The sequence below is a fragment of the Monodon monoceros genome, unplaced genomic scaffold, assembly GCF_005190385.1.
Source record: "Monodon monoceros isolate NGI ecotype Baffin Bay Population unplaced genomic scaffold, NGI_Narwhal_1 Super_Scaffold_6, whole genome shotgun sequence".
NCBI classification, from domain to species: domain Eukaryota; kingdom Metazoa; phylum Chordata; class Mammalia; order Artiodactyla; family Monodontidae; genus Monodon; species Monodon monoceros.
In genome coordinates, this window is record NW_021703783.1 from 14,236,445 (window position 1) to 14,259,576 (window position 23,132).

Sequence of the window (23,132 nt, forward strand, 5' to 3'; positions counted from 1 at the left end):
GTAAATAGGGCTGCAATGAACATTGTGGTACATGACTCTTTTTGAATTATGGTTTTCTCAGGGTATATGCCCAGTAGTGGGATTGCTGGGTCGTATGGTAGTTCTATTTTTAGTTTTTTAAGGAACCTCCAAACTGTTCTCCACAGGGGCTGTATCAATTTACATTCCCACCAACAGTGCAAGACGGTTCCCTTTTCTCCACACCCTCTCCAGCATTCATTGTTTCTAGATTTTTTGATGATGGCCATTCTGATGGTGTGAGGTGATACCTCATTGTAGTTTTGATTTACATTTCTCTAATGATTAGTGATGCTGAACATCCTTTCATGTGTTCCATGGCAATCTGTATATCTTCTTTGGAGAAATGTCTATTTAGGTCTTCTGCCCATGTTTGGATTGGGTTGTTTGTTTTTTTGATATTGAGCTGCATGAGATGCTTGTATATTTTGGAGATTAATCCTTTGTCAGTTGCTCCATTTGCAAATATTTTCTCCCATTCTGCGGGTTGTCTTTTGGTCTTGTTGATGGTTTCCTTTGCTGTGCAAAAGCTTTGAAGTTTCATTAGGTCCCATTTGTTTACTTTTTTTTTAATTTCCATTTCTGTAGGAGGTGGGTCAAAAAGGATCTTGCTGTGATTTATGTCATAGAGTGTTCTGCCTATGTTTTCCTCTAAGAGTTTTATAGTGCCTGGCCTTACATTTAGGTCTTTAATCCATTTTGAGTTTATTTTTGTGTATGGTGTTAGAGAGTGTTTTAATTTCATTCTTTTACATGTAGCTGTCCAGTTTTCCCAGCACCACTTATTGAAGATGCTGTCTTTTCTCCACTGTATATTCTTGCCTCCTTTATCAAAGATAAGGTGATCATATGTGTGTGAGTTTATCTTTGGGCTTTCTATCCTGTTCCATTGATCTATATTTCTGTTTTTGTGCCAGTACCATACTGTCTTGATTACTGTAGCGTTGTAGTATAGTCTGAAGTCAGGGAGCCTGATTCCTCCAGCTCCATTTTTCTTTCTCAAGATTGCTTTGCCTATTCGGGGTCTTTTGTGTTTCCATACAAATTGTGACATTTTTTGTTCTAGTTCTGTCAAAAATGCCATGTAGTTTGATAAGGATTGCATTGAATCTGTAGATTGCTTTGGGTAGTATAGTCATTTTCACAATGTTGATTCTTCTAATCCAAGAACATCCTCATCATTTTTTGCATCCTTCAGATCTCATCTCAATTGCCTTTGCTATATAGTCCTGTAATGTTTTTTCCTCAAAATATGTATTGCAATGATACCTATATTATGTGCTTCTTTGTAGGCTAAAAACCCATGAACACATAATCCATGTCTGTATGGCTCAACCTTGTAACCCCAGTGCATAGCACAGTGTCTGGCCTTCTCTGTATGCTCATAAAGAATTACTGAACAAAAACCTGATGATAGAAAGAACAATAATGGGAGATATGTTAATATTCTGTGCCAAGGTAGCTTGCCATTTTTATAGAAAGGACAAGAGAGAAGAAATCAAAACCCAAATTTATGCTACTTCTCTCACACTCACCATTTTATGTGGAAAAGCCCTGGCACAAGGAACTCAATGCTTCCCAACCACTAGAATTCTCTTGAAGTATCGCCTGGAAAAAAAAAATCTATAAGTTACTGCATCAAATATTACAGACACTAGACCCAACCAGGGCACTAACCAGAAAGTTGATAGATCTTGTATATTCTTTAATGACAGACTGTTTAAACTCCCCACAAATTAATATGGCCCTCATGCCAAATAATACCTCCAGGAAAATAAAAATTATCCACCAGTACACAACTCTGACACACAGAAGATTGATTTTTGTTAAGATATAGAAACAATACCATAGGTAATGGAGTAGAACATGATCAAAGACGACAGTTGCCAGCGTTAAGAGGATGAATTAATGAGCTTGTTTAGACTCCATTGATAATTACAAATAATGGCAAACAGGAGCTTTCAATCATTACCTCACATCACTACCTCTCCTTTGAGATGTTATTTTAGAAGGGAGCTTGAAGCCATGCAGTCTCCATGGCAGAGTCTCTCTGGTTAATGTTCTAGCTACTTGCTGTGGCAAAGCCCAGACCAATTATCTGTAAGTTGAAGTATGTTATCCAGGTTTTCAATTTAAATTTTAATGATATGGAAGGACAAGAGGTGATGGGTTAGGACTACTTGGAAATAAATGCTTGTATTAAGTTGTTTTTCAAATTTTCAATTGAAAGCTTTAAAATATGCATTTTGCTATACTATATCATATAATCTCATGTTTCTAATTAGAAGATTATTTTAGATTTTTACTTGTGGCTGATGTGAGAAGGAAAAGATGAAAAAAAGATGAGAGTTAGAGGACTTTCTCTAATTACCCCATGTCTAATAGCTGGGTGTCAAAAGATATCACTTAAAGTCTAACAAATCAAGCAATAAAAAAATCTTAGCATATGTAATATTAGTGTTAGAGAAACACTGAAAAAGATCACAACATTGAATATATCAAAAATTGGGTGGTAGATCAAAGTAGATGAGAAAGATTATGCACACTAATTTTATCTTTGTTTCTGTTAGGAAACAAATATTGTGAAAAGAATATTAAATAAAAGTAACCACTAGAACAAAAATTAAAACTTCCCTAAGTATCATAAGTACATAAAAATAAAAACAAATTACTTTGTGAAAGACTTTCTTTAAAAACCATGAAAACAAAAATGTTCTATTTCTTTAATAGCTTAAAACAATAAGAACAAAGAGAAAACATATCTATTATATCAATAAGTATAAATAGGCTTAACTCATTTATTAAGAAAATTCCAACTGGAGTGAAAGTGAAAACCGTAACTCTATATTTAATGTAAAAACACACTTAAATCACCTTAAAGTGATTTTAAAAGATTGAAGATTAAAATAAAGGCATAGGTATATTAGGCAATGCAAGGACATGGAAACCAGAAGTCACAGTCTTATATAAAAAAGGCGGAATTTGGTCCAAAAAGCCTTGAATTAAACAGGAATGGAACTTAACTATAACAAGTACAATTCTCAATAAAGATATAAGCAGTTATGACAGCATATCAAATATGACAGCAGCATGTATAAAACAGAAATTATGGGACATACAAGGAGAAACACACAAAAACAAACTAGTAATAGGATATTCTAATTTGCTTCTCTTGATTTATGAAAGACTGAGTAGAAAAACATAAGTGACACATAGAAAAATTAAATAGTAAAATTAATAAGGCAAATTTTGTTAATTTGTATCAAACTCTTTATCCTAAAAATAGAGAATATATCTTATTTTCAAGTGCCCATGGAACATCCATGAAAATAGATTATATATTAGGTCACAAAGGAAATTTCAATATATCCTCAAAAATAGAAATAGTATGACATATTCTCTAATCATGAGACAATACAGTGAGAAATCAATGGAAAAATTCAGAAAGCTAAAAGATACTTAAATTTGGAGATATAAAAAATTAAACTCTCTTGAACATCTCTTGGGTCAAAAGGACTTATAAATCAAAATTGCAAAATTTCCAAAGAAGGGCAATAATGAAATACCACATCTCAGAAACCATGAGAGAAAGATAAAGCAATGCTCAGAGGGAAATTGGAACAAGAGGCGCAAAACAAACTAAAGGATGACAAAAACAAAAACATGGATAAAGATAAAAGTAGATTTATGATTTAGAACACAGAAAACAGTAGATTAAATAAATCTGGAAGTTAAAAGTAAACAATAAATAAGCCACTAGCTAATCTAATCAAAAGAATGGAGGCAAATGCAAATACACAAAATACAAAAGGAGAAGCAAGAAGTAACCATAGAAAGAGACGAAATTGAAGAGTAGTAAGAGACTTTGTTCAACTTTAAAAAACTAAATTTGTAAATGTCTGAAATAGGTAGTGTTCTAGGAAAACACAATTTACCCCAGAAAAGATCAAAGTAGATAGAATAAATAGAAAAAGTTTCAAAAAGCAACCTATGAAACAGTACCAAGTTCCGATGATTTCCAGAGGGACTATGCCAAACTTTTAAAAAGCAGATAATTCCACTGTTATTTAAACAATTCCAGAACAGAGAAAAGTAAGGAAAATTTTCTGTATTACTTTCATGAAGCAAATAAAGTAGTTATGCCAGTAGCTTCAATGATTACAAGGATTGCAAAAAAAAAAAATAGGGAATTACAGGTTAACCTCACTTCTGAATATAATGGAAAATTCTAAATAAAATATTAACCAAATTAATCCATCAGCACACTAAAGGAATATAATTCACCATGACCGTAAATGCCAGAATATTTCAATGCTGGTAATGCACATAGTGTATAATACACATTATCATATTAATAGATTTAAGGAGAAAATAGCATGGTCTTCATTACAGACACTGAAAAGGCTTTTGATAAATTTCAATAAACTTTCCTGATTAAACACTCAAATAAAAATAAATGGGTAATGCCTTAACAGGAGAAAATGCATCTATCTTGGGTATCCAAAGCCCACATCAGGAATGCAGAGAAATAGTGGGAAAATATTTCCACTAGAGTATAAAATAAGGTACTATGCCCTTGAGCATCACGATTACATTACATTGTGCTGAAAATATTAGCCAACATGTGATTCCTCCATCCCCTCTTTTGAAGGTCTTTGCTCTAAATTTGCCTTTTCAATGAGAAGTACCCTGATCATCCCATCTAAAACTGCAATCTGCCTCGTATTCTGGAAGCTCCCAGTGCCTTTATCCTGTCGTGTTTTTTTTCTTATCATTAATCGTATTCAGCATATTATAAATTCTACTTATTTATTATGTTTATTGCTTTTTTAATATCTCCCCCAATACTGTAGAATTGCCAAGAGGGGGATTTTGTCTAATATGTTCCAAAGGCCTAGAACAATGCCTTGTCCATAATAGGTCAATAAATATCTGTGAACTAAGTTATTTTAAATAGAAAAAAATTAGAAGCATAAACTTTGGCAAAGAGAAGACAAAATTAATTACTGGTTGCCAGTAATATGATCACATACCTAGAAAAATGAGAATCAACTAAAAATCTATCACAAATGATGAAATTCAACAAAGGTATCAGGTACCAACTTCATATATAGATATCTGTTGCATACATATATATATGTATATAAAATATTGTTACATATATGTAATAACTAGTTAGAATATATAATAGAAGAAAGATCCCCATTACAATGGCAGCAAAAAAAACCCCAGAAAACCAAACCAAAACAAAACAAAAAAACCCTAGGAATAAATTTAACAGGAAAAGTACCATACCAAATGAAGAAAACTTTAAAACACTATTGAAAGATGCCTTGAACGAATGGAAAGATATAGCATACTTTGGGTAGGAAGATTCAACATCATAAAGATGTCAGATATTTCCAATTTAATTTTGAAATATAAAATTTTAAACTACAAACAGATTTAAGTATTTTTTATTGAAGTATAGTTGATTTAAAATATTAGTTTCATGTGTATAGCATAATGGTTTAATATTTTTATAGATTATACTCCATTAAAAGTTATTACAAGATAATGGCTTTAAGTCCCTGAGCTATATAACGTATCTTTGTTGCTTCTCTATTTTATACATAATAGTTTGTATCTCTTATCCCATACTCCTATCTTGCCCCTCCCCTCTTCCCCCTCCCCGCTGGTAACCACTAGTTTATTTTCTGTATCTGTGAGTCTGTTTCCGTTTTGCTATATACATTCTTTTGTTTTACTTTTTAGACTCCACATATGAGTGGTATCATACAATATTTGTCTTTATTTGACTTATTTCACTAAGTATAATATTGTCTATGTCCATCCATTTTGCTGCAAATGGCAGAATTTCATTCTTTTTTATGGCTGAGTAGTATTCCATTGTGTGTTTGTGTGTGTGTGTGTATGTGATTGTGTGTGTGTGTGTATATATACACCACATCTTCTTTATCTTCTTTATCCATTCATATGTTGATGGACAATTGAGTTGCTTCCATGTGTTGGCTCACGTACTACTGCCAAGAACATTGGGATGCTTGTATCTTTTTGAATTAGTGTTTTTGTTTTCTCTGGTTATATACCCAGGAGTGGAATACTGGATCATATGATAGTTCCATTTTCAGTTTTTTGATGAATCTCCACAGTTTGCCATAGTGGCTACACCAATTTATGTTCCCACCGACAGTGTATGAAGGTTCCCTTTTCTCCATGTCCTCGCCAATATTTATTATTTGTAGATCTTTTGATAATAGCCATTCTCTCAGGTGTGACGTGATGATATCTCATTGTTGTTTTAATTTTCATATCTCTAATGATTAATGATGTTGAGCATCTTTTCATGTGCCTGTTTGCCATCTCTGTGTCTTTTTTGGAAAAATGTCTATTCAGACCTTCTGCCCATTTTTTAATCAGGTTGTTTGTTTTTTTGATATTGAGTTGTATGAACTGTTTATGTTATTTTGGGTATTAACCCCTTATCAGTCATATCATTTGCAAATATTTTCTCCCATTCAGTAGGCTGCCTTTTCGTTCTGTCAATGGTTTCCTTTGCTGTGCAAAAGCTTTTAAGTTTAATTAGGTCCCATTTGTTTATTTCTTTTGGCTTAGGAAACAGATCCAAAAAAATATTACTACACTTTATGTCAAAGAGTGTTCTACCTAAGTTCTTTTCTATGAGAGTTATTGTTTCACATCTTACATTTAGGTATTTAATCCATTTTGAGTTTATTTTTGTATATGGTGTGAGGAAATGTTCTAATCTCATTCTTTAACATGTATCTGTCCAGTTTTCCCAGCACCACTTATTAAAGAGAGTGTCTTTTCTCCATTGTATATTCTTGCTTCCTTTGTCATGGATTAATTGATCACAGGTGCATGGATTTATTTCTAGGCTCTCTATTCTGTTCCATTGATCTGTGTGCCTGTTTTTAATGCCAGTACCATGCTGTTTTCATTACTGTAGTTTTGCAATATAGTCTGAAGTCAGGAAGTATGATTCCTCCAGCTTTGTTCTTTTTTCTCAAGATTGCTTTAGCAATTCAGGGTCTGTTGTGGTTCCATATGAATTTTAGGATTATTTGTTCTACTGCTGTGAAAAATGTCATGGGTGTTTTAATAAGGATTGCATTAAATCTCTAGATTGCTTTGGATAGTACAGCCATTGTAACAATATTAATTCTTCCAATCCAAGAGCATGAGATATCTTTCCACTTCTTTGTATCACCTTCAGTTTCCTTCATCAGTATTTTATAGTTTTCAGAGTATAGGTCTTTCACCTCCTGGTTAACCTTATTCCTAGGCGTTTCATTCTTTTTGATGCAACTGTAAATGGGATTTCTTTTTTTTTACTTTCATAGTTCATTTTTACTATATAGAAAAGTAACACATTTCTGTATATTAATCTTATATCCTGCAACTTTGCTGGATTTATTTATTAATTCTAATAGTTTTTGGCTGTAGACTTTGGGTTTTTCTATATAAAGTATCATATTATCTGCAAATAGTGACAGATGTACTTCTTCCCTTCCAATTTGGATGTCTTTTATTTCTTTTTCTTGTCTGATTGCTGTGTCTAGGGCTTCCAACGCTATGTTAAATAGAAGTGGTGAGAGTGTCTTGTTCCTGATTTTAGAAGAAAAGTTTTCAGCTTTTCACCATTGAGTATGATGTTACTTGTGGGTTTGTCATAAATGGACTTTATTATGTTGAGATATGTTCCCTCTCTACCCACTTTGATGAAAGTTTTTTATCATGAATTGATGTTGAATTTTGTGAAATGTTTTTTCTGCATCTATTAAGATGCTCATGTAATTATTATCCTTCCTTTTGTTAATGTGGTGTATCACATTGATTGATTTGTGAATGTTGAACCATCTTTGTACCCCTGGAATAAATCCAACTTGATCGTGGTGTATCATCCTTTTTATAGATTGTTGGATTCACTTTCCTAGTATTTTGTTGATTTTTGCATCTACAGTCATCAAAGAAATTGGCCTGTAATTTTCTTTTATTGTAATGTCCTTGTCTGGTTTTCATATCAGGGTAATGGTGGCCTCATAGAATAAATTTGGGAGTTTTCTTTCCTCTTCAGTTTTTTGGAATAGTTTGAGAAAGATAAGTATTAGTCGTTCTTTATATGTTTTGTAGAATTCCCCTGTGAAGCCATCCGGGACTTTTGTTTTCTGGGAGGTTTTTAATTACAAATTCAATTTCACTGCAGTGATTGGTTTGTTCAAATTGTCTATTTTTCTTGATTCAGTCTTGACAGGTTGTATGTTTCTAGAAATTTGTCCATTTCTTCTAAGTTATCCAATTAGTTGGCATATGACTGTTGGTAATATTTTCTTTTGATTTTTTTAAAATCTGTGGTATCAGTTGTTATTTCTCTTCTTTCATTTCTTATTTTGTTTATTTGGGTCCTCCCTCTTTCCTTCTTGGTGAGCCTGGATAAATGTTTATCAATTTTGTTTATCTTTTAAAAAAACTAAGTCTAGGTTTCATTGATCACTTATGCTTTCTTCTGTATCACTTAATCTGCTATTCATTCCTTCTGTTGTGTTTTTTAATTTAAGCTATTGAATTCTTCATTTCTGATTTAAAAAATATTTTCTGCTTACTTGTTAAAATTTTCACTGTGTACATGTATTTACCCTAATTCAATTAACATTTTTATTGCCAATGCTTTGAATTCTTTATCTAGTAAATTGTTTATTTCTGTTTCATTATTTGTTTCTTCAACCGTTTTCTCTTGCTGTTTCAATTGAGAGCAGTTCCTTTGCCTTTTCATTTGCTTAACTTTCTCTGCCTCTATGAATTTAGATGAAACAGTTACCTGTTGCAGTCTTGAAGGGCTGTCTCTATATGGGAACACCCCTATACATACTGTATGTGCCCAGTGCCTTTAGTGGGAGAGCTGGATTTGACATGGATGCAAATCACATCTTTCCTCAGGGTGTGCTGACAGCTACCCCCTTGGTAGAGGGTGGGCTGGAAATGGAGGGTCTTAAAGCTGGAGTCGAGTGTGAAAAAAAATTACAGGTGCCTTTAAGTGTGGGTTTTCCCCTAGCCCCACACTGGAACCCTTGCCCCAGAGTGAGGGAATGTTGAAGCAAGGGGGCCCATGCAGGCTGTCAGCTTGTGTCGGCCACAGCAGAGGTCCAAGCTGTCTCTGCTGCACTGACTGTGCAGGCACCTGCAATTTTTTCCCTCACTCGGCTCAGGTGCAGCCTTAGGTGCGAGTCTTCGTCATCCTTCTCAATCAGTCACTGTCACCAGCCTCCACCACCCTCCTTTCCACTGTGGAGCCACAGCACAGGACAGGCAGGGCCTGTGTAGACTCTCAACATGTACCAGGGCGTGAGCTGTGGTGGAGTGGCTGCTCTCAGAGATCTGGGCTGCTTGTGATGTGCTTCTTGAGTAAGCACAAATGATGGCCACTGCCATTCCACCCAGGCTTGCCCAAGCTCTGCATAGTCTCTGTATCCCTCAGTTGTGTCTTATCCCCAGTATTGGTTGCCCCAGATTGAATACCACACCGTGATGTGAAGTGAATGGGGCTGGAGTGTTCACTTAACTTGGGCTGGGGCATGCACCAAGGTGGTTGCAGGAAACCCAGCAACCACTAGATCTTTCTGCCCTTCTTGGGGTCAAGCCAGCATGCATGTGCTCCTCAGGAGCAGAATCCAGGCTTGTAACAGCTCCCCTGTTAGTTCCAGTGGTCCTCTAACCAGCCAAGAGGGCACTTCTCCCCTGTATAGGACCCCAGGACTGGGGTGCCCAATCTGGCTCTCACTGCTCACTCCCCAGGGCAGGTGTCTGCCCAAGAATCCTCCCTTTTCTTCTGGGCCCCTCTCAGGGACAAAGATCCCAACCCAATTGCTTTTCTTTCCTTCATACCTGATTACATGTATATCTTTCTTACAGCCTTGGTTGTACAGGAGTCCTCTGCCAATTAGTTAGTTTTCAGTGAGAATTGTTCCACATATAGATGTATTTTTGATGTGTTTATGTCGGGAGATGAGCTCCACATCCTCTTACTCCACCATTTTGACTGATCTCCAACAGATTTATTTTTGTTTAAATAAGCTAATTATACAGTTCATAAACAAAAATTAACAAAGAAAAGCCAGGAAAAATTAGCAAAACAAAGAGGTGAGTTTAGCCTTATCAGATATAAAAACACATTACAAAGCATCAATAATTAAACAGTGCAGGTGTCAGTGCATAAGTAGATGAGCAAGTAAAACATAATGGAATGTCCATAAATAGAGTCAGATATATTCAGGAATTTAATAGTTGCCCAAACAAGTAAGAGAAAATTCAACAAATAATGTTGGCATAGTATACTTCACACCATATGCCAGGATAAATACAAAATGAGTGAAAGATTTTAAATGTAAATAATGAAACCATGTATATGACAAAGAAAACATGGAAAAAGTCCTTTTTAATCTTGGGATGAGCTGCTGTAACTATGACTACAAATTCAGAAGCTATACCAATTCTGCATGATATAAAACACTGTAGCAAAGTTCAAAAAAAGCAAAGAGGGCTTCCTTGGTGGTGCAGTGGTTGAGAGTCCGCCTGCTGATGCAAGGGACACTGGTTCGTGCCCCGGTCTGGGAAGATCCCACATGCCGCGGAGTGGCTGGGCCTGTGAGCCATGGCCACTGAGCCTATGCATCCAGAGCCTGTGCTCCACAACGGGAGAGGCCACAACAATGAGAGGCCCGCGTACCACAAAAAAAAAAAAAAGCAAAGATGAGAGACAAAATGAGGGAAATATTTGCAATTTATCACATAAGAAGGGTTGATTATTTAACATGCAACCATCTCCTATAAATTGGTAAGAAACAGACCAATGACCAAATAGAAAACTGTGTAAAGAATACGAAAAAATAATCCACACACACACACAAAATACAAGTGGCTCTTAACCAAATGAAAGAATCCTCAAGGTCACTCATAAGAAAAATGCAAATTACAACTATACTGATGCCATTTTAACTCGTCAGATGGGCAAAAATTCAAAAATTTAATTAACAAGCATGGTTATAAATCAGCAGACACTCATACACTGCTGGTGATAATGCAAATTGGTACAACCTCCATGGAAGACAGTTTGGGAATGTTTACCAAAATTAAAATGCTAATACCCTATGACTCAGCAATTCTGCTGCTGAAATCTATCCTATGGTATTTGTGCACAGGTACAAAATGATACATATTCAAGGCTGTTTACTGCAGCATGGTTTGTAACATCTGGAAAGCATTGGGAACAGCCCACTTGCCCATCAATGGGTAAAGTGTTAAATAAATTATGCTATTTCCTCATGATGGAATAATGTGAAAGTATATTTAAAAAATAAAGAAGCTTTGTATTATTGACATGAAAGTATCTCCAAGACTGTTGTGTAGAATAGTAAATATGCTATTCCTTTTTGGAAAAGGGGGCAAGAATAAAAATACTTATTCATATTTACTTATATGGAGAAATTCTGGAAGAATATGTGTCCATCTGGAGAAATATATGGGGAGGCAGACCTTCAAATGGCGGAGGAGTAAGGCGTGGAGATCACCATCCTCCCCACAAATACATCAGAAACACACCTACATGTGGAACAACTCCTACAGAACACCGACTGAACACCGGCAGAAGACCTCAGACTTCCCAAAAGGCAAGAAACTCCCCACATACCTGGCTGTGTGGCTGACAGAGTCTTGGTGCTCTGGGCAGGTGTCAGGCCTGTGCCTCTGAGGTAGGAGAGCTGAGTTCAGAACATTGGTCCACCAGAGACCTCCTGGCTCCATGTAATATCAAACGGTGAAAGATCTCCCAGAGATCTCCATTTCAACACTAAGACCCAGCTCCTCTCAAAGACCAGCAAGCAACAGTGCGGGACACCCTATGCCAAACAACTGGCAACAGAGGAAAACAACCCCACCCTTTACCAGAGAGGGTGCCTAAAATCATAATGAGGTCACAGACACCCCAAAACACACAACCAGGCATGGTCCTGCCCACCAGAAAGACAAGATCCAGCCTCATCCACCAGAACACAGGCACCAGTCCTCTCTACCAGGAAGCCTACACAACCCACTAAACCAACCTTAGCCACTGGGTGCAGACACCAAAAACAATGGGAACTACGAACCTGCAGCCAGCGAAAAGGAGACCCCAAACACAGTAACTTAAGTACAATAGAAGACAGAGAAACACACAGCAGATGAAGGAGCAAGGTAAAACCCAGCAGACCAAACAAATGAACAGGAAATAGGCAGTCTACCTGAAAAAGAATTCAGAGTAATGACAGTAATGATAATCCAAAATCTTGGAAATAGAATGGAGAAAATACAAGAAACATTTAATAAGGACCTAGAAGAACTAAAGAGCAAACAAACAATGATGAACAACACAATAAATGAAATTAAAAATTCTCTAGAAGGAATCAATAGCAGAATAACTGAGGCAGAAGAATGGATAAGTGACCCAAAAGATAAAAAAGTGGAAATAACTACCGCAGAGCAGAATAAAGAAGAAAGAATGAAAAGAATTGAGGACAATCTCAATGAAAAGAATTGAGGACAATCTCTGGGACAACATTAAACGCACCAACATTCGAAATATAGGGGTCCCAGAAGAAGAAGAGAAAAAGAAAGGGACTGAGAAAATATTTGAAGAGATTATAGTTGAAAACTTCCCTAATATGGGAAAGGAAATAGTCAAACAAGTCCAGGAAGCACAGAGAGTCCCATACAGGATAAATCCAAGGAGAAACATGCCAAGACACATACTAATTAAAATATCAAAAATTAAATACAAAGAAAAAATTAAAAGCAGCAAGGGAAAAACAACAAATAACACACAAGGGAACCCCCATAAGGTTAACAGCTGATCTTTCAGCAGAAACTCTGCAAGCCAGAAGGGACTGGCAGGACATATTTAAAGTGATGAAAGGGAAAAACCTACAACCAAGATTACTCTACCCAGCAAGGATCTCATTTAGATTTGATGGAGAAATTAAAACCTTTACAGACAAGCAAAAGCTAAGAGAATTCAGCACCTACAAACCAGCTTTACAACAAATGCTAAAGGAAATTCTCTAGGCAGGAAACACAAGAGAAGGAAGAGACCTACAATAACAAACCAAAAACAATTAAGAAATGGTAACAGGAACATATATATTGATAACTACCTTAAATGTAAATGGTTAAATGCTCCAACCAAAAGACCTAGACTGGCTGAATGGATACAAAAACAGGACCCATATATATGCTGTCTACAAGAGACCCACTTCAGACCTAGGAACACATACAGACTGAAAGTGAGGGGAAGAAAGAAGATATTACATGCAAATGGAAATCAAAAGAAAGCTGAAGTAGCAATTCTCATATCAGACAAAATAGACTTTAAATAAAGACTATTACAAGAGACAAAGAAGGACAGTACGTAATGATCAAGGGATCAATCCAAGAAGAAGATATAACAATTGTAAATATTTATGCAGCCATCATAGGAGCACCTCAATACCTAAGGCAAATGCTAACAGCCATAAAAGGGGAAATCAACAGTAACACAATACTAGTAGGGGACTTTAACACCCCCTTTCACCAGTGGATAGATCATCCAAAATGAAAATAATTAAGGAAACACAAGCTTTAAATGACACATTAAACCAGATGAACTTAATTGATATTTATAGGACATTCCATCCAAAAACAACAGAATACACTTTCTTCTCAAGTGCTCATGGAACATTCTCCAGGATAGAACATATCGTGGGTCACAAATCAAGCCTTGCTAAATTTAAGAAAATTGAAATCATTTCAAGTATCTTTTCCTACCACAATGCTATGAGACTAGATATCAATTACATGAAAAAAACTGTAAAAAATACAAACACATGGAGGCTAAACAATACGCTACTAAATAACCAAGAGATCACGGAAGATATCAAAGAGGAAATCAAAAAATACCTAGAAACACACGACAATGAAAACACGATGACCTAAAACCTATGGGATGCAGCAAAAGCAGTTCTAAGAGGGAAGTTTATAGCAATACAATGCTCCCTCAAGAAACAAGAAACATCTCAAATAAACAACCTAACCTTACACCTAAAGCTATTGAGAAAGAAGAATAAAATAACCCCAAAGTTAGTGGAAGGAAAGAAATCATGAAGATCAGATCATAAAGAAATGAAAAAGAAATGAAGGAAACAACAGCAAAGATCAGTGAAACTAAAAGCTGGTTCTTTGAGAAGATAAACAAAATTGATAAACAATTAGTCAACTCATAAAGAAAAAAAGGGAGAAGACTCAAATCAATAGAAAAGGAGAAGTAACAACTGACACTGCAGAAATACAAAGGATCATGAGAGATTACTACAAGCAACTCTATGCCAATAAAATGGACAAACTGGAAGAAATGGACAAATTCTTAGAAAAGCACAACCTTCCAAGACTGAACCAGGAAGAAACAGAAAATATAAACAGACCAATCACAAGCACTGAAATTGAGACTGTGATTAAAAATCTTCCAACAAACAAAAGCCCAGGACCAGATGGCTTCCCAGGCGAATTCTATCAAACATTTAGAGAAGAGCTAACACCTATCCTTCTCAAACTCTTCCAAAATATAGCAGAGGGAGGAACACTCCCAAACTCAGTCTGTGAGGCCACCATCACCCTGATACCAAAACAAGACAAAGATGTCACAAAGAAAGAAAACTACAGGCCGATATCACTGATGAACATAGATGCAAAAATCCTCAACAAAATACTAGCAAACAGAATCCACCAGCTCATTAAAAGGATCATACACCATGATCAAGTGGGTTTTATCCCAGGAATGCAAGGATTCTTCAATATATGCAAATCAATCAATGTAATAAACCATATTAACAAATTGAAGGAGAAAAACATATGATCATCTCAATAGGTGCAGAAATTCAAACACCCATTTATGATAAAAACCCTCCAGAAAGTAGGCTTAGACGGAACTTACCTCAACATAACAAAGGCCATGTATGACACACACAGCCAACATCATTCTCAAGGGTGAAAAACTGAAAGCATTTCCTCTAAGATCAGGAACAAGACAAGCTTGTCCACTCTCACAACTATTATTCAACGTAATTTTGGAAGTTTTAGGCACAGCAATGAGAGAAGAAAAAGAAATAAAAGGAATCCAAATCAGAAAAGAAGTAAAGCTGTCACTATTTGCAGATGACATGATACTATACATAGAGAATCCTAAAGATGCTACCAGAAAACTACTAGAGCTAATCAATGAATTTGGTAAAGTAGCAGGATACAAAATTAATGCACAGAAATCTCTGGCATTCCTATACACTAATGATGAACAATCTGAAAGAGAAATTAAGGAAACACTCCCATTTACCATTGCAACAAAAAGAATGAAATACCTATGAAAAACCTACCTAAGGAGACAAAAGACCTGTATGCAGAAAACTATGACACTGATGAAAGAAATTAAAGATTTTACAAACAGTTGGAGAGATACACCATGTTCTTGGATTGGAAGAATCAACATTGTGAAAATGACTATACTACCCAAAGCAATCTACAGATTCAATGCAATCCCTATCAAACTACCAATGGCATTTTTAACAGAACTAGACAAAAAAATTCACAATTTGTATGGAAACACAAAAGACCCCGAATAGCCAAAGCAATCTTGAGAAAGAAAAACGGAGTTGAAGGAATCAGGCTCCTAGACTTCAGCCTATACTACAAATCTACAGTAATCAAGACAGTATGGTACTGGCACAAAAACAGAAATATAGATCAATGGAATGCACATATGGTTGCCCTTATTTTTGATAAAGGAGGCAAGGATATAAAATGGAGAAAAGACAGTCTCTTCGATAAGTGGTGCTGGGAAAACTGGACAGCTACATGTAAAAGAATGAAATTAGAACACTCCCTAACACCATGCACAAAAATAAACTCAAAATGGATTAAAGGCCTGACTGTAAGGCCATGCACTATAAAACTCTTAGAGGAAAACATAGGCAGAACACTCTATGACATAAATCACAGCAAGATCCTTTTTGACCCACCTCCTAGAGAAATGGAAATAAAAACAAAAATAAACAAATGGGACCTAATGAAACTTCAAAGCTTTTGCACAGCAAAGGAAACCATCAACAAGACCAAAAGACAACCCTCAGAATGGGAGGAAATATTTGCAAACGAAGCAACGGACGAAGGATTCATCTCCAGAATTTACAAGCAGCTCATGCAGCTCAATATCAAAAAATCAAAGAACCGAATCCAAAAATGGGCAGAAGACCTAAATAGAAATTTCTCCAAAAAGACATACAGATAGCCAACAAACACATGAAAGGATGCTCAACATCACTAATCATTAGAGAAATGCAATTCAAAACTGCGAGGTATCACCTCACACCAGTCAGAATGGCCATCATCAAAAAAGCTACAAACAATAAATGCTGGAGAGGGTATGGAGAAAAGGGAACTCTCTTGCCCTGTTGGTGGGAATGTAACTTGATACAGCCACTATGGAGAACAGTATAGAGGTTCCTTAAAAAACTAAAAATAGAACTACCATACAACCCAGCAATCCCACTACTGGACATATATCTGAGGAAACCATAATTCAAAAGATTCATGCCAAATGTAAAATAGATAGCTAGTGGAGGCAGCCACATAGCACAGGGAGATCAGCTCGGTGCTTTGTGTCCACTTAGAGGGGTGGGATAGGGAGGGTGGGAGGGAGACAGAAAAGGGAGGAGATATGGGGATATATGTATATGCGTAGCTGATTCACTTTGTTATAAAGCCGAAACTAACACACCATTGTAAAGCAATTATAGTCCAATAAAGATGTGAAAAAAAAAAAGAGTTATGTACCACAGTGTTTATTACAGCTCTGTTTACAATAGCCAGGACGTGGAAGCAACCTAAGTGTCCATTGACAGCTGAATGGATAAAGAAAATTTGGCACATTTATACAATGGAATATTACTCAGCTATAAAAAGAAATGAAATTGAGTTATTTGTAGTGAGGTGGATGGACCTAGAGTCTGTCATACAGAGTGAAGTAAGTCAGAAAGAGAAAAACAAATACCGCATGCTAACACATATATATGGAATCCAAAAAAAGAAAATGGTTCTGAAGAACCTAGGGGCAGGAAAGGAATAAAGATGCAGACGTAGAGAATGGACTTGAGGACATAGGGAGGGGGAAGGGTAAGCTGCGACAAAGTGAGAGAGTGGCATGGACATATATACACTACCAAATGTAAAATAGCTAGCTAGTGGCAAGCAGCCACATTGCACAGGGAGATCAGCTCAGTGATGTGTGTCCACCTAGAGAGGTGGGATAGGGAGGGTGGGAGGGAGATGCAAGAGGGAGGAGATATGAGGATATATGTATATGTATAGCTGATTTACTTTGTTATAAAGCAGAAACACACCATTGTAAAGCAATTATACTCCAATAAAAATGTTTAAAAAAATGATAATAATGGGAGGACTGGATGAATAGGTGTTAGGAATGGGAGGAAGGCTTTTTACTGTATACTTTAAAAATAAATTTTCATTTTTGAATCATATGAATATATTATATCTGAAAGGAAGTTAAATTTTGAAATGGTATTTTTTAACATTAATGGACACATTATGCATAATAAGCCCGTATTAGCTGCTGTAGTGCCATGCATTCAAGCGTTTCAACACAGTCATTTTTTGGATCAATAATATTTTAACAGTTCTTGGGGTTACTATAAATGGTTAGATTAAGCATGATTAGATCCCCCAGAATAACTTGAAGCAGAAAAATCAAGATATTCTAGCATCTTCTTGTCCCTGTGAAGCTATTCTCAAAAGTCTTCCTCTCTGGGCTCTTCGTTTAAATTATTTCCCTTAGGTTATTGACCCCTTGTTGCCCCTTACAGCATGATGTTCAAAAACATAGTCTTTAGAGATCATTTGACCCTGCCTAAACTTGGACCAAAATAACTCAGTTTCCTCATGGGTAAAATGGAGGTAACACAAACTTTGTAGGTTTGCTGTGGGGATTTAGTGAGTTTATGTACGTGAAACTCTTAGCCCAACATTTGGCACACAATAAGAATTCTAAAACTCCTAAGTACCTCTACTATTACTACATTGACTACTAAGACTTCCGAGTGGCCTGTATTTTCAGTGGGTTCTAAAGTCTGACATGTTTTGATGGATACTGTGATTACTAATCTTGCATGAAAGGTTTAGGGTGGAATATCATCTTCAGTCAATTCAAGTAACAGTTGTATGATTATCATTTAGACACTCACCCATAAATTTATGCTAATTTCCTGTCTGAATTAAAGCTCCTCTAATTAAACACATTAAGTTTCTAATTAATAATCCTTTCACTCTTTAATTCAAAAATTATGTTCATTGTGCATCAAAAATATCAGCATTTTTAGCATACTCATACCAAAAGTTCAACTACATTTTTGTATTATGAAATACAATTTACCCAAGTACTACAGTCAAAATTATCTCGTAATGTCTCAAACTCACAGCGTCACTCAGTCATCATAATCAAGATATTTTATGGAAGAATTTTTTTATTATATTTACGTAATTACCATTTCAGTTGTAAGAAACACTCAATGTGAATTTTAACTATTTCAATATCAATAATCCACATTAACAATAAAATTAATTAATATTACCTATTTAGAATGTGTAAACTATTCTAATACACATGTAAAAGGCTTTGGGAGAAGAAACATAAAGCTCAGGTTTAATTTTCAAATGTTAGGATTAGAGAGCTAAAACTCACTATCAGAAAACAACGTGGACCCCAATGAGCCCACAACAAAACATTGCCAAATTCCTTCTTAGTAGTAAATTTCTTCTTTCTGAATTCCCTTAGAAAACATACAACCAGAGATTACCAAGGGAAATATTAGAAAACTGTGAATTATGCTTAATCCTTGGGCTATAAACTGGAAATTTTTAATTAAAAAACTAAAGCCTTCGTTTTAATGTTGGAATGATATAACTTGAAAGGAAAATTGAGATTACTTTTGTCATTAAATAAACGTTTAGTGCAACTTTATGGAGCAAGCACTGATTTATATATCCCTTGGGGAAATAGGAAAAAAGTAAGCCCTAAGGGAGATTGTAATCCACTAAGCAAATTGAGACATGTAAGGTAATAATTACAATATAAATATTAAGTGATAAGGGCCGTGCTAAGGGGAGTTCAGAGGGTGGCGACCACAGAAACCCTTTTGCATTTTAATTAGGCCTTGCAGAAAGGTAAAATTTCAATAGCCAAAAATGGTGGAAGAGATCATTTTAAATAAAGGGAATAATATGAGCAATGTCTGCAAGGAAATATCAGAGCATGTCTGTAGAACTGAACATACAGACTGCAGTATAAAATAATAAGAATGGGAAATAAGACAGACACATTCAATAAGAAGCAGTAATACAAAGCTGAAAAATTCTGACTTTTTCATAAGCTATGGAAAGCTATGAACAGCACTTTGATCGAAGAGTAATTTTATAAAAGTTGCCCTAGGAAGATTATACTGGTAATTGTGTACAAATACATTTGGGTTCTGGAGGAGGGGAAGAGAATGTTCTAGTAGTTCAGGCAAAAGATCCATATGCATCTGCACTAGGCACAGCAGAACTGGAAAGGAAGAGCTGAGTGTAAATATATGGAGTAATTGCAAACATTCACTGAGAGATTATATTGTGAGAACTTTTGAATGTTATCAATTAATCATCTCAACTGTCCTGAAGTAGATGACTATTATCTCCATTTTACAGAAGTCGATTAACTTAGTCATGTTGACACAGTCTTTAGTACAGTGCTGGGACCTGCACCCCAGACTCACTGACTTTTGAAGCCAACACTTTCAACCCCTATGTTCTCTAATACTTTAAGCTCATTGTACTGAATGTTGAGGAGAAAATTGCGGCCAAAAATGACACTGAGGTCTCAGGCTTTAATAATCGGGAAAATAATGGTATCGATTGAAACAAAACATAGACTATGAGGAGGTAGAATAGATTCAGGATTATTAGACACAAATCCTATCTTAACCAGCCCAGTTTCCTGAAGAGTATTATGTTTTCAGTGTCATATGAAGAATGTTTCTTTTTCATATTATTCATTGGTCCTGCTTTAGTCTTTGAATGTTCAGTTTATCCTGTGATCAGCCACTTCCAGTTTAATCCACTAAAACTCTACTGTTTCATCAGGTGAGAAGTTTCCTGACAAGAAGCCTAAGGTGCAGTTAGTCATAACATACGAGGATGCGAAGCTGACCATACTTGTGAAGCACGTGAAAAACATTGTGAGTTTATCTTATCTAATAAGAAACATGTAAACCTACATTTAGAAATCACTTTCTTCCTTTAAGCAATTAATGTCAACGTTCGTGAGAGAAATGGGGCCAGCCACCAAGTGTAAGTAAGGAACAATGAACCAGTTACAGCGTTGTGCCTCAGTGTAATTGTGATCCTTGGGGGAAAGGCTGTAAAATATTTCACAGGGAAAGTCATAGAATGAAACCCAGACTTTATTCAAAATGAAGTGTCAGGACAAATCTAATGAAAAAGCTTTGAAAAAGCAGGACTACCGGGGCTTCCCTGGTGGCGCAGTGGTTGAGAGTCTGCCTGCCGATGCAGGGGACACGGGTTTGTGCCCCGGTCCGGAAAGATTCTATATGCCGCGGAGCAGCTAGGTCCGTAAGCCATGGCCGCTGAGCCTGCGCGTCTGGAGCCTGTGCTCTGCAACGGGAGAGGCCACAACAGTGAGAGGCCCGCGTACCACAAAAAAAACACAAAAAAGCAGGACTACCTAGAGTATTAAGAGCCAAAAGAAAAAAAGCTATGTCCCAAGAATTTACCCCTCTCTCATCACGCTGAGCTTTGTGGAAGACTGACTCATCTCTTTGAATAGTGCCAGCACCTTCTTTGTGAAGCCAGGAGCGCTTAGTGTTTTCCCACAGATTGCCATTGAGTACGTTATCATATTCTGATGTAATTGCTCAAGGGTATTTCTTTTCCCTCAAAAAGTAATAATTTCTTTGATGACAGGGACCCCATCTTTGCATCCCCAGAACCAAGAACGTCAATGGTAGTTAGCCTCTAAGGAAAACTAAAAGCTGCTTTCTCTATTATACCCCATTCCTTCCTGAAGATTGGTCGAGTCAGAGAGGCAAGGATGGCAACTGGGCCATGTCGTTAAGTAAGAGAGGGAGCTTTCTTTGTCACAAGGTAATTGATTAAAGGTCTGAATCTGGGTGCAACAAACAGAAAAGGGTAACTCTAAGCCTCACCTATTTCTCTGGTCTTTTGCTAGCCTAGCAAAACAGGTCCTCCACATGGTGAAACTCCCCAGGAGACTCCACATGGAGAAAGTCAGAAGCACTACCTTAGCTCTCTCCTTTATGCACATAAATCTCTAAGGATGCACTTTGAAGGACTTAAAGGAGCAAACTCTTCTCAACATGACATGCATTTGGAACACACTAGAACTTAATAAATATTTGTTCATTGAACAAATATTTGGCATAACTTTCAGGGAATGCATCCTTTACAAATTTAGTATTAGCCAGATATCCAAGGATGCTTGTTTGTAAATCTGTAGTGTTTGCAATCAGCCATTTTTGTAAGAGCTGGGCAAATATTATTAAATGTGTTTTTGTAGAACTTTCACTCGTTAAAATAATTATTTTCAATTGCTTTTGATAAGTTAATCAGCTTAGCTGAGAATAGCAGTTGTTTAAGAAATTGTTAGGCTGGAAAATGAAGATTAAGTTAGATATTTTTTATAGCTGTATGCATGTTCGTGGACTTTAAGCATCTGTATAAATATACATGATAAAATAATAGACTATTAAGAAATAGTGTTAATCAAGTTAACAGAACTTATATATGTGTATGATATATAATTGTCAACTGAAAACAGTCCTCTTGGAAACTATACATATATTTCAGTAATGTCATTGCTCAAAACATTTTAGGACATGCCTGTTGACATTGCTTTTAGCTCTGCATATAAACCACACAATAAACTTGATACTATTCAAGAGTCATGCCTAATGTTTGATCAAAAGCAGTATTAACCAACTTGGCCACCCATTTTATTCATCAGCTAAATCCCCAAATTACTTTTGACAGTTTTCAGAAATGCACTTTACACTCAGATGAAGTTGCACTACCAATAAGTATATTCAAAACCAGTGTGATGCAGGCATAAAGGTGGGGAGTAAGTGACTAAGAGCAAGAGTTTAAGATTTAGATCAAGTTATGGGTAAATGGAAAATGAGCAGGTGAATCCTATAAAAATTTGAAAACCACTTAGGGCCGCTAGAGCCTTTACGTTGCCATTGCCCTCGGAAGGAAAGTTGTTAATAATGAAGTCATGCTCCCTACTGGTTCTTCTCTCCTCCACAATCTCTTAACATAGCCCTGGAACTCCTCTTTTTTTATTTCCAGGCTTGTGGCTTTAAATACCACTTACATGTCTTTTTCTTCCATATTTTATAATTCTAGCTTGAAAGTCTCCCTAAAATCCAGAATTATATGTACAACTGATTACTCAACAACTCTAGTAGAAATTCAATAGACAGCATAAATTTAATATACATCCAATCAGACTTCTGATTATCACCCCCCTAAACCTGCTTCTTTGGCAATGTGTCTCACCTCTAAATGGCACCTTCATCCTACTAATTGCTCAGGTTAAAATCCTTAGAGTCCTTTTGACTGCTCTCACAAACTACAACCAAATTTATCAACAAATTCTGTGAGCTCAGCTTTCAGAATAAATCCAGAATCCCACCATGTTTCACCTCCACTGCTTACCACCGTTGGTTCAATCTACCATCATCTCTCACTTGAATTACTGCTGTAGCCTCTTAACAGGTCTCCCTGCTTCTGCCTTTATATCTTTTTAGTCGCTTCCTAACCTAGCATCCAGAATACTCCTTTGAGAATAAAAGTCAAATCCTGTCATTCCTCTCTCATATCCCTCTGGGGAAGGAATCTCATACCACTTACAATGAAAGCCAAGTATTGGCGCCCTTGACCTCTCCTACCTTACC

At 36.2% G+C, this 23,132-nt stretch overlaps 1 protein-coding gene across 1 annotated transcript in view; it reads left to right on the top strand.

Annotated features, from left to right (window-relative positions):
- The window catches only part of PIK3C2G (phosphatidylinositol-4-phosphate 3-kinase catalytic subunit type 2 gamma), a 394,030-nt gene that overhangs the window by 336,326 nt on the left and 34,572 nt on the right, over window positions 1–23,132 (top strand). The window contains exon 32 of the mRNA XM_029205345.1: window positions 20,281–20,375. Within this exon, the coding sequence (XP_029061178.1) occupies window positions 20,281–20,375 (95 nt within the window). The remainder of the gene's footprint in view (window positions 1–20,280; window positions 20,376–23,132) is intronic.